Source organism: Monodelphis domestica, chromosome 3, assembly GCF_027887165.1.
Source record: "Monodelphis domestica isolate mMonDom1 chromosome 3, mMonDom1.pri, whole genome shotgun sequence".
NCBI lineage: Eukaryota > Metazoa > Chordata > Mammalia > Didelphimorphia > Didelphidae > Monodelphis > Monodelphis domestica.
Genome location: NC_077229.1, coordinates 417,629,636 through 417,641,974, shown reverse-complemented (window position 1 = coordinate 417,641,974; position 12,339 = coordinate 417,629,636). Strand labels below are relative to the sequence as shown.

The 12,339-nt window shown below is 34.8% G+C and overlaps 1 protein-coding gene across 1 annotated transcript in view; it reads left to right on the top strand.

The window, feature by feature from the left end:
- Positions 1 to 12,224, top strand: part of PSTPIP2 (proline-serine-threonine phosphatase interacting protein 2) — a 96,434-nt gene extending 84,210 nt beyond the window's left edge. Inside the window, exons 11-15 of the mRNA XM_007486620.3 lie at positions 724 to 820; positions 929 to 1,007; positions 3,129 to 3,163; positions 4,476 to 4,533; positions 6,413 to 12,224. Of these exons, the coding sequence (XP_007486682.1) occupies positions 724 to 820; positions 929 to 1,007; positions 3,129 to 3,163; positions 4,476 to 4,533; positions 6,413 to 6,419 (276 nt within the window). The 3' untranslated portion in view covers positions 6,420 to 12,224. The remainder of the gene's footprint in view (positions 1 to 723; positions 821 to 928; positions 1,008 to 3,128; positions 3,164 to 4,475; positions 4,534 to 6,412) is intronic.
- Positions 12,225 to 12,339: the final 115 nt, after the last annotated feature.

Sequence of the window (12,339 nt, the reverse complement as noted above, 5' to 3'; positions counted from 1 at the left end):
TGATTGGTTATGTGGGATAAATGATAGTGAAGAAGAAACAAGCTTGACATGAAGGCTGAGAACTTGGGTGATGAGATTGTGGTTGAGATTGTGGTACCCTCAATAGAAAGAGTTGAATTCAGAAGTGGGTTGAGTTTAGGGTGGGTAGATAATAAGTTTTATTAGAGAGGGAATATCAGAATTCAAGATCTTTGGTAAGGGGTAGCTATATAGCACAGTGGATAGAGGACCAGAGCTGGAGTCCAGAGGGCCTGAAATTCAAATATGACCTCAAACATATCCTAGCTGTGTATTTCCAGGCAGGTCACTTAACTCCAGTTGCCTAGTCTGACAGCTCTTTTTAAAATGGATACTAAGACAAAAGGTAAGAGTTGTTTTAAAAAAGATCTTTGGTGAAGCCTTTTTCTAGCCATGTTGATGTTTTAGGTAAGGTTATGCTGTTGAGTGGTTATTCATAGGATGAAAAATTTTACTTCAAAGCAAAATTGTAATACAATTTTTGTGTTATTTGATGCACTTGGTCCTTCTAGAGTTAAGAAACCATGAAGTTAGGATAATAGAAACATCACTGAAAAACATTACCAAGTTATCTTTTTTTTTTCCCCAAACAAACTCTGGAAAGAAATCTTAGTTATGCAATGACTCTTCTTTGTGAACAAATAGTATTTTAGCTGATGGAGTAGTTACTTTGCATTTTGATTTATTCACTTCTCTTTTTATTAGATGTTTGAAGAAGTCCGTAAGAATTTAGAAATATGTAGCATTGAAAAAGACATTGAATATTTTGTAACTCATCGAAGGACTGGACAGGTGCCTCCAGGTGAGTGGTTCAGCAGGGTAAGCAGTCCTAGGAGCATACTGTCAGTGCATTTTGTGCTTATATTGGAGAATTGACTCTTGATATCCTATTTCTTGATGACTTTTACAGCACCTATTTTGTATGAGAATTTCTATAACTCTCAGAAAAATCCAGTACCAGGAAGAAATCAAGGACCTAATGTGGGAAGGTAATAATGGATTAATAATTTCACCTTGTTTTGAAGACAAAAAAAATTTCTTAGTATATTTTGTTTCCATATACCCTCATTTTTAGATATAATCTCTCTCCCTTTCCTCTTCAGTGAGACTTCACTTGTAACAAAGTTTATAAAAGGAAGAGAGGAAAAAAAAGTTCAGCAAAGCCAACCAACATGTCCACTATGTTTGACAGTATATGTAGCATTCCCTAGCCTAGTTCCCCACCTCTTCAAAGATCAGAGGGAGGTATATGTTTCTATGGCCAAATTTGGTCATAATAATGAAATAGCTGTCAGTTTTGTGTTTGTTTTTGAAGAAAAAAGTTTTCAAATAAGCTTTTTTTCTCTTAATTTTTAATAGTAAATTTAAATTGATAATGTAACCACTGTATTCTCTCTAGGTAATATTACTAGAGACTTAGCATTTAGATATTAAGGTATAAAATAAGAAAGAAAAAAAAGAGGTCCAGTAATTTCAATGTTTCCTTCAAACTTAGTTCAGGCAGAATCATAAAAGATACTCTCAACTTTAAGTAATTATTGTGATACATTTAACACCCAAATATTCAAATATGTACATGCCTTATTGATTTGGAATCTCTTTTCAGCAATGTAGTTTGCAACTGGTCCATAGAAATTATGTATCTTCTCCCATTTATTCCCTATGGTAGCCTTGCCCAATGGGTTAGAGGACTTCCTCACTTTCTTCTGACATTATAAGAGTACTCTTGGTGTCTTTCCACCTGTTATCCCTCATTTTTTTTAACTTAAAATTTGTTTGCTTGTTATATTAAAATTCCCAGGTAACTCCCTCCTTCACATCCTTTCCTCTCTGTCCTAGAGAAGGCATCATTTGGCAAAAAAAAAAAAGATTTGTATATATTTGTATATATAAAACATATATATCTATACATATATCTATCTATCTATCTATCTTGCTTGTTTCTATTTATCAGTTCTTTCTCTGGAGGTGGGTATATACAAGTCATTCTTCGAACAACATTTCCATTGCTGTATATAATGTTCTCTTGGTTCTATTCATTTTACTCTTCATAATTTCATGTAAGTCTTTCCATGTTTTTCAGAAATTAACCTGCTTGTCATTTTTCTATGCAATAGCATTTCATCACAATCATATGCCACAACTTGTTTAGCCATTGCGCAACTGATGGGTGTCCCTTCAATTTCCAGTTGTTTTCAAAGAGAGCTGCCATAAATATTTTGGACCATATAGATTCTTTTCCTTTCCCCCTGATCGCCTTAGGAATTAAACCTAATAGTGGTATCACTGGGTCAAAAGGTATACAGTTTTATAATTTTTGAGCATAATTTCAGATTGCTCTCCAAAATTGTTGAATCAGTTGACAACTCCAACTATATAGGGTATTAGTGTTCCCATTTTTTTCACACCTCTTCCAACATTTGCCATTTTGCCTCATTTATGTTTCATGAACTGATCATCCTATCTTCTTATTATGCATTTCCTTGATGACATCCTTTATTTCTGTTCTTCAGAGTTCCTAATTTTAGATTGCCCACACCCATCCTGAACTTCTCCATTTCCCTCTCTGGGATATTTATTTTTAATTCTAAGGACAGCTGTATTTCCTGTCTTGTTGTAGTATATCAACACGGAATTAGATCTTGGTATTAGAAAGGTGGGCCTTTGTTTATTATACAACTACGAATAGGATAACTTTTTATCCTTATATGTCAGAAAGGGAATTGGGATTCTAGAATATATGTATATATACATATGTTTACATATATGTATGTCCAGAATACATAAATATTTCCAGTGCCTGACAAGTTGAGTTATGAAGTGCAATAAGAAACCCAATTCTCTAAAGTTTTAGTTTCATTTCAGTTAAGTTCAGAGGTCTCCTGGTCCAAGTCAGGCAAAAGGTAATTATGGCTTTAACATTTGAAGTATGGACTCCAGCAGAGTAGTGGAGTATGTTGTATATTTTATTTACAATCTTATAGAAGTCCTCAACCCAGAAACCAAACCTGATATTGAATGATGAAGGTGGTGACTCATTGAAAATGGACAATATCAGGATTAACATAATCAGAGGGGAGAATAAAATTTACTTTTTATCTCTTTTGCAGAAGAGGACCTCTACCAATTCCTCAAAATACACCAGGTATATTATGTTAACTCCTTTTTAATATTTAAATTAAATTCTCTATAGGGCTGGTTATCTGGAATTTGACAAAGCGAACAGAACAAGGAGGGAGCTAGTTTGTGAATTAGATAGTTACACGAATGAAAATGAGCCTAGAACCTCACTATAACACTATTTATGAGAATGAGGTAGCTGGCTTATGGAAAATCTATTTTTGTTCTTTAGCCAAGGGGATTTAGTTCCTGAAGTACCCCAAGAAACTTCTCGGAGGCAGTTTCCTCTTTGGGGAGTGGGGTTTGGCAGCTTTCAGGAGGCTGGTACAACTCTGGTGATTTTCTTCAGATTAAATCCAGGAAGGTAAATAAAGAGCATGAAGGAATTTCTATAGGAGACAGATGCTCCCTAAATTAACAGATTATGTACTTTATAACCTGTTTACTTCCTCATGAAGATTTTCACTGGAAATTGAGATGATTTTTCTCTTTCCCCTCCCTTGCTGGAACTCTTGCTGCATGTGCAAGTCATTAGCATACAGTTTAGTTCTCAACTGTTCTTTAACTGTTTCTTGTGGTATGGGTTTTGTGTTGTTTAAATAAGATTTAAACAGTATTCATACTGATTCCCTCATAGTGTTCAGTATGACCTTAGGGATAAACACATCAAAACTTTTGCTATATTGTGAGTTCTTTGAAGTCAGAGACAGTATCTTGTCTCCTCCCCCAATGTTTTTGCATAGACCAGAGAGTTCATAATTCTGGGTCTTCTATTCAAGAGTTCCAAATCTACCAAAATAAATCATTGTTATCCAGCTTGCATCTATCCATCTTCTCCACAAGGGGAGACTTGGTTAAATGTTTTATAGAAATCCAAGAGATACTAGGTCTTTAGCCTGATCTCTGCTCACCTACCTATCCTATCTATAAAAGGAGATGTTGGTTTGGCATAGTCTGTTGTTGATGAAACTATGCTAGCTAGCTCTTAGTGGTCACCGATTTCTTTTCAAAATACCTTTTAAAAAAGTCTCTTTAATAACATATCCCAAAAATTTGCCAGATTTTGAATTCTAGCTCAATAGCATATGGTTTAAAGAATGCAGGTACTGTTAAGAAATTTGAGACATTGGTTTGTCCCCATTCCTTCTATTACAGTTCATGTTTCATGACAGCAGTTCTGTTGTCTGATAGTCTTGTTTAACTCAGGGATACAGTCATTCTACAATACCTCATAGGGTTGTTCTGAGAAAAGCACTTTGTAAAGCTTAAAGCATTATATGTAAGTTATCAGTGGAAAAATATTAGCTTTATCTTACATTGTATTCTTTCTTTCACAGAAGATGGTGATTACTCTTTGGTAACTGAAAGCAATACTCTCAATACCCAGTACCAATGGTAAGAACCTTTATTCCAGTTTGATGTGAATTTAGGCAAGCTATAGTTATAGACCATTTTCCTCCATTGATAAACATACTGAACTACATCTGGGTGCATGGCACTGTTTAAAGGAATGCACAGGAAGGCATGATAAGATGGAGAGAGCACAGATCTTGGACTCCAAAGACCTGAGTTTAAATCCTAGTTCTGAAACTGAGTGACCTCAGTAATATATTTTACCTTTGAGTGTCAGTTTGCTCCTCTGGTAAAATAAGGATAATAATAATTGGGCCACTTTTTTTTCAGAGTTGTTGTGAGAAAAAGACTTTATAGGCCAGAAAGTGAGTTCTTATAAGGCTAACTCATATTTTACAAGTGTCAACTCTTATCTCTGCCCTGAGAGGAACTGTGTTGAAGTAGATAAAGGGCTGACCTTGGAGTCAGGAAGACCCGGTTTAAATGCTGCTTCTGAAGCATACAAGCTGTATGATTTTGGGCATGTCATTTAACTTGTTGTCCCTGACAATTCTCTAAAAAAGCTGCCAATCTGAATGGTAGAAGGAACTTCCATAATTGGAGTTCTTTATCCTGATGAAATCAGGCATCTGGATCCAAACCCTTCTACAATTCTCAGAAACAAAAGAACAAACCTTCCCCCACCAAATTTACCTTTAATTCTCATGTTTAGGCAGTGTTTCTCCATCTTATATGTTTGCTATATTGATTTTTTTCATCTCTCCCCCTTCTGGTTCATATATTTCTAGAAAATGGTAATTATATTTTATTGAATTACCTATACATTATGTCTGCATGTAGTAAGTAGGTACTTAATAAATATTTGTTGATGGATGGATTCAAATTAACATTTGATTCTCTGGGTTGTTTCATTTTCTTATTTCTTGGTTCTTCATCTCTTCTCAAATAGATTCTAAGTTACTTGAGGGAAGCCAGAGTTCAAAGCATAGAGTTACACAAAAATGCTGACCCAATTAGAATGTCTAGCAGTTTCATTAAGTAGGAGTTTAGTAAGAAATAAATGAATTTGTTTCATGACAGCTTAAAGCAAGTACATGAGTTTAGTTAACATTTTTATATGGAAACAATTTTAATGACTGTATAATCAGGTTTTTAACTAACTCTTTAGCCCTTGGAATTTAAATATGAATAGAACAATATATAAGTGTATTAATCATTTTCATCTGGACTGCTAATTTCTAATTCTTTAATTATAACATTTTTAATATACAAATAAAAACAAAATCTGCCCTGGGGATTAAAAAAAAATCTCAATTATCTATTTTTTGGCACATGATCAATGTAAGAATCTGGTTTGCTTGACTACAAATGGTGGTATGAGAGTTCTTGTTTTTTTTGCTTTTTCAATAGTGTGGTGGGGGTGGAGATAGGTGGCAGAGAAGGGAGCTCTTCATTTGAAAAGATATTAAAAAATTTAAAAATATAAGACATTAAAAAAGACAGTTATCACAAATATGACAAAAGAAGGAAATAGTCAATCTTAGAGGGAGTATGGGAAAAGAGGTATAGTAGTGCATTGTTGGTGAGGGTATTATTAGAAAAGGCAAATAATCTCAATTACCATAAGGCATTACTACTTTCAACACAAGATCTAGTTCAGGGCTAGTAGGAAACTAATAATTTCATTGATTCAAATTGTTGAATAATGGAGAAAACTATATCATTCTGTGGATTGCCTTTTTGCCATTTCCTTTCTTTTCTTAGAAAATACACTTTTATTTTTGATTCCACATATACATGAACCCAAATATACATAGTCTCACACATATACATGCACACATGTTCTTGGTTGTCTCACTATATAAGTTGATCAACCATGATTACTCCCCCTAATGCAATGCAATTTGTTATCTTCTTTCAGGAACTGAAGATTCTCAACATAATGCTTCTTTGACTAGAAGGAGACAATTGGGAGCAGATTTGGCTGCCATTTTGTATTAGTCAGGAAGACTTTGAAGTGGACTATTTCTTCTGTACCTTTTTTAATATTTTAAATTGATGACCAAGTTTTTTTTTTTCTATTTGTCATGGATGGATTGTTAAAATTCCTTGAAGATTCCACAAAATCCCAGGCAGAAATGATTCCTTTCTTAGTCAATGTTAGTATTTGTAGATAACATTTTGTTTTCTACTTGGAAAGTGTGAAATATTTATAGCATCTGAGATGTGAATCTTTGTATAGCAGAAATATCAGCAGAAGGGTTATCAGTGTGAAAAGTTCTTTTTTGGTGTCAGAGATAATTTAATAAGAAAAAAGGAAGTACTGATATTCCTACATGATTTTCAGTAATAGTATTATTTTGTTGGTGGGGGATTCAGAACTTTAGAGCTGAAAGCTCCAGTCTTTTAATTTTCTAGGTGAGGAAACTGGGGTCTAGAGAGGCTATGTAATTGTCCAATGGGTTAATGGCAAAGCTAGAACCAAGATCTATGCTTTTTAATTTCCATTACTCCTGTTTTCCCTTCCTTTAGTGTGACCAGTTATAGTCTTGCTGAAATCTAAGATGATTTTTTTCCTAGGCTGCTTTACTGCTGAAAAACATTTAGGGCTGTTCAGGATCAACAATTTCATCAGTAAAGGCAACTTATTATGATGTGGGAATTCCTTTTATTAATGCAGTTGAGAAACTCATTGGCATCTCATTAAAATCTTTAAAAATTGCTTGGTATTCATAGCTCTTTCCAACTCTGAGACCAATCCTTTATTTGCTATACTGCATTGCTTCTATTGAAAATAACCAAGAATTAAAGTCCCATTCTTATTTTTAGGATAGATCACTGATGAATAGTATGTAATCTCTTCACTCTACTTCATAATAATGATTTTATAGTTATGAAGTCATTGCCAGTTGGGTCTTCTCAGGGAAAAAAGCATGTATATGTATCTATATGTACACTCACAAGAATATACATGTATATAATAACACACATGTATGGATTGTGGGGTATATATGTGTGCATGTCAAACACACATTTGTGTATGTTTATGTATATATGTAAACACATATTGGACTTTGGACATTCAGACTAGGAACTTTGAACCTCAAGGGATATTTCAGTAGTCTTTTTGTGGCCCTAAGATATAATATCTGAATTGATAGGGTTATTATCATATACACTTCTAGAAAACCCTTACCACTCTCAATGTGCTCAATACATTTTAACCACCAAGTTAAAATAATAATAGCATTTATGTAAAACTTTTTCTTTAGCATGCTACAAATGTTACAAAGGACTCACATTACTGTCTATAAACTGTAGACTGATCCTCTAGCACTTTAGAGAAGGAAACTGGTGGAAAACAAACAATGCATGCTATTTTCTTGGATAAGTGCCTAGTGGATTTGAGGAGGTCAAGCCAGGAAAGTTGCAGAAACTCCTTTTATGGTAGTTTACCATAGTAAAAATGGAGAAATTAATGCATGATAAGCATCATTGACTTCCTCAAAGTAAAAAATGTCAAAAAATTTTCCTTGGTTCAAGACATTAAAAAATGTTTTATTGTTGATAGTTCTTAGGGATTTAATTTTTTCCTTTATCTTTTGGAACCTCAAATATAGAGTCTATAATTATATGGAGGGATTGATTTAAAGTGTTGTGAGCTTTTATAAAATTTAGAATATTTTCTCATGGTTACATGATTCACAATCCTCCTCCTCTCCTCCCCTTTCCTCCCCCCTCCCAAAGTTGACAAGCAGTTCCACTGGGTTATTCGTTGTTCAAAACATATTTCTATGGTATTCATATTTGCAGTAGAGCGATCCTTTAACATGAAAACCCCAATCACAATCACATCTCTATCACATTAAGTGATCGAGCATATATTTTTCTAATGCATTTCTGGTTCCACGTTTTTTTCTCTAGATATGGATAGTGTTCTTTCTCACAAGTTCCTTTGGATTGTCCTGGGTCACTGCATTGCCACTAATGGAGAAGTCCATTATATTCAACTGTACCACAGTGTGTCAGTCTCTGTGCACAATGTTCTCCTGGTTCTGCTCCTTTTACTCTGCATCAATTCCTGGAGGTCATTCCAGTTCATATAGAAAACCTCCAGATCATCAATCCTTTCAGCACAATAATATTTTATCACCAACATATACCACAATTTGTTCAGCTATTCCCCAATCAATGGATACCCCCTCATTTTCCAATTTTTTGCTACCACAAAGAGCGAGGCTAGGAATATTTTTGTACAAGTCTTTTTCCTTATTATCTCTTTGGAGTACAAACGCAGCAGTGCTATGGCTGGGTCACAGGGCAGGCATGCATTTAACACCCTTTGGGAGTAGTTCCAAATTGCCCTCCCGAATGGTTGGATCAATTCATAACTCCACCAGCAATGCATTAATGTCCTGACTTTGCCACATCCCCTCCAACATTAATCACTTTCCTTTGCTGTCATTTTGGCCAATCTGCAAGGTGTGAGGTGGTACCTCAGAGTTGTTTTAATTTGCATTTCTCTAATCAGGAGGGATTTAGAAAAGTGTTATGAGCTTTTAAGAAATATTAAGGGTCTAGTGCTATTTCACTTTCTATTTGTAAATATTTCTTGGAAAGAAAATTAAACTAAATGCATTGCATTAGTTTTTAGTGTTTTGTGTGTCTGTGAGTTTTTCTTTAGGAATTTTCTTTCAAGGAAATTTTTCCTTTCTGACTCTGAACTATACTCATTTATTCAACAAATATTTATTAAGGGCTACGTGTAGAACAATATGCTAAGCACAGGGGAACAAACAAAGTTTATATAAGATGTACTTTGCTCTTTGGAGTTTACACCCAATTGAAATAAAAATTATTGCTGGGCAATAGAAAGTGAAAATATCTTTTTGAGGCCGAACATATATTGGAAGCCTTTAAAATATTTTGAATGAGTTAAAATTTTGAATGAGTTAAAATGAGAGAGAATAGCAGTAGTAACAGGGTGGCATAAGGAATGTGAAAGGAAGAGTGTCAAATAGGGACAAAAGAGTTGAGTTTAAGAAGTGTGGGCAATGTTATTAGAAGGAAGCATTGCAAGCAATCATTTGCCTATTTGTTTAAGTCATTTAACAATGAAGGTGTGGCAAATGCAAGTGTATGAATAATGAGGAGAAGAAAGAATGAGGTAGGAGGGCAAGGAAACAGAAAGTAGATTTAAATATATTTTGCCCTGATTTACCTATTTTAGAGAGAGACCATTAATACCTTGGATTTGAAGTTTTGGAAACTTTTGCAAAGGTGACTACTTGTCTAAGGGATTTTAGGATTTGGGGCTTGAAAAGATTTCAGAGACCATCTAGTTCCAATATTTATTTTACAGACAAAGGAACTGAGACCCAAAGAAGTGAACCATATTGACTAATGTTATACAATTGGAAAGTAGCAGAGCCAGGATTCTCAGCCCAAGTCCTCAGACTACATACCTAGGATTCTTTCTGCCATCCTATAGTGCTTTAGCTGGTAAAAAGATCTAAGACTAGAATGATTTAATAAGAAAATAGGCTTTTTGTCTAGAACTGCAAGAATCTCAGAGGACAGCCAGTCCCAAACCCCTTATTTTTTTTTTTGCTTCGTGTCTCTCCATTAGATTTTTTTTTTAATTTTATAGTATTTTATTTGATCATTTCCATGCATTTTTCATTAAAGACAAAGATCATTTTCTTTTCCTCCCTCCCACCCCCCGTGGCCGACGTGTGATTCCACTGGTATCATATGTGTTCTTGACTTGAACCCATTGCCATGTTGTTAGTATTTGCATCAGAGTGTTCGCTCAGAGTCTTTCCTCTGTCATGTCCCCTCAGCCATTGTAGTCAGGCAGTTGCTTTTCCTTGGTGTTTCTATTCCCTCAGTTTGTCCTCTGCTTTTGGATAGTGTTTTTTTCTCCTTGATCCCTGCAGATTGTGCAGGGACATTACACCGCCACTAATGGAGAAGTCCATTACGTTCGATGATACCACAGTGTGTTTGTCTCTGTGTACAATGTTCTCCTGGTTCTGCTCCTCTCACTCTGCATCACTTCCTGGAGGTTGTTCCAGTTCACATGGAAATCCTCCACTTTATTATTCCTTTGAGCACAATAGTATTCCATCACCAACATATACCACAATTTGTTCAGCCATTCCCCAATTGATGGGCATCCCCTCCCAAACCCCTTATTTTATGAGGATTTTGGGCCTACAGAAATTAAGATACCTTGCCAAAGGTCAGTAAAATATCAAGGTGAAATTTGAACTCAGGACTTTTGAGATTCCAAGTGTTCTTTTTATTTCACCACAGTCCAGTTACATTGTTCTTTATGGATTTAAAAGAAGTCCTTTATCTTCTGCCTGAGGATTGATTCTAATTTAAAATCTCTAGGTAACATCTCTCCAATATTAAATCAACTGGATCAGTGAGATCCTAGTCCTCCCATTAGTATAGCACTATATGTGAAATAGATGTTCAATCTTCCCTAGGAGAAAGAACATACAATTAGGAATTCTAGTTCACTTCTGCTACATTGATCAAGTTATTTAACCTGTTTAAGTTTTCGAATCAGACCTCATCTGTTAAAACCAGGGATCTGGAACTATAAGACTCAAAAAATCTTATTAAATCTTGACACTGACATCTAGCACTGTGCCTTGCATAGTCAGTCAATCAGTCAAACAACTAGAAACTTAATGCTTTATCAACTGAAATGAAGTTAATTATATGACATTCTTGTATAATGAATAACATAGAAATAATATGATATAGGAGTAAGAAAATGCCACTAGATGGCAACACAGGTTATTTAGAACCTGGTTTAGTAGGGGTTAGGAATATAAAACTGGGGTTTTCTTAAAAATTATAATCATATGCAGTTACATGAGCAGAACCAGGAGAACACTGTACACAGTAACTGAAACATTATGGGACGATCAAACGTAATAGATTTTACTACTAGTAGCGATGCAATGATCCAGGACAATTCCAAGGGACTTATGAGAAAGAAGGCCACCCACATCCTGAGAAAGAACTGTGGGAGTAGAAATCCAGAAGAAAACACATGATTTAGCACTTGTTTATATGGGTATAGGATGTGGGGTTTTGGCTTTAAAAGCTTATTACAAAAATGAATAATATGGAAATAGGGAAACGATTTGTATTCTTATAAATTTGACTTAGTTCTTTATATATTTGAGAAATTAGATCTTTATCAGAGAAATTTGTTATAAAAATTTCCCAGTTTGTTGTTTCCCTTCTAATCTTGGTTGTATTGGTTTTGTATGCACAAAAGCCTTTTAATTTAATGTAATTAAAATTATTCATTTTATCTTATAATGTTCTCTATCTCATTTGGTCATAAATTCTTCCCTTCTCCATAGATTTGACAGGTAAACTCTTCTATATCCTCCTAATTTACTTATAATATCACTCTTTATGTCTAAATCATATACCCATTTTGACCTTATCTTGGCATAGAGTATATTAAATAAATTCTTTTTTTTTTAAACCCTTACCTTCCATCTTGGAGTCAATACTGTATATTGGCTCCAAGGCAGAAGAGTGGTAAGGGCTAGGCAATGGGGGTCAAGTGACTTGTCCAGGGTCACACAGCTGGGAAGTGTCTGAGGCCAGATTTGAACCTAGGACCTCCCGTCTCTAGGCCTAGCTCTCAATCCACTGAGCTACCCAGCTGCCCCCTATTAAATAAATTCTTGATTGTGTTTGACATAATTCTCATTTGGTATTTGTTGAGTACCTTTCTTTGTGATTAAGACAAGAAAAGCAAGTTCTTTAAGTTTTGAAGGCAGGGCTTACAAGAGCTCTTAAGATGGAATT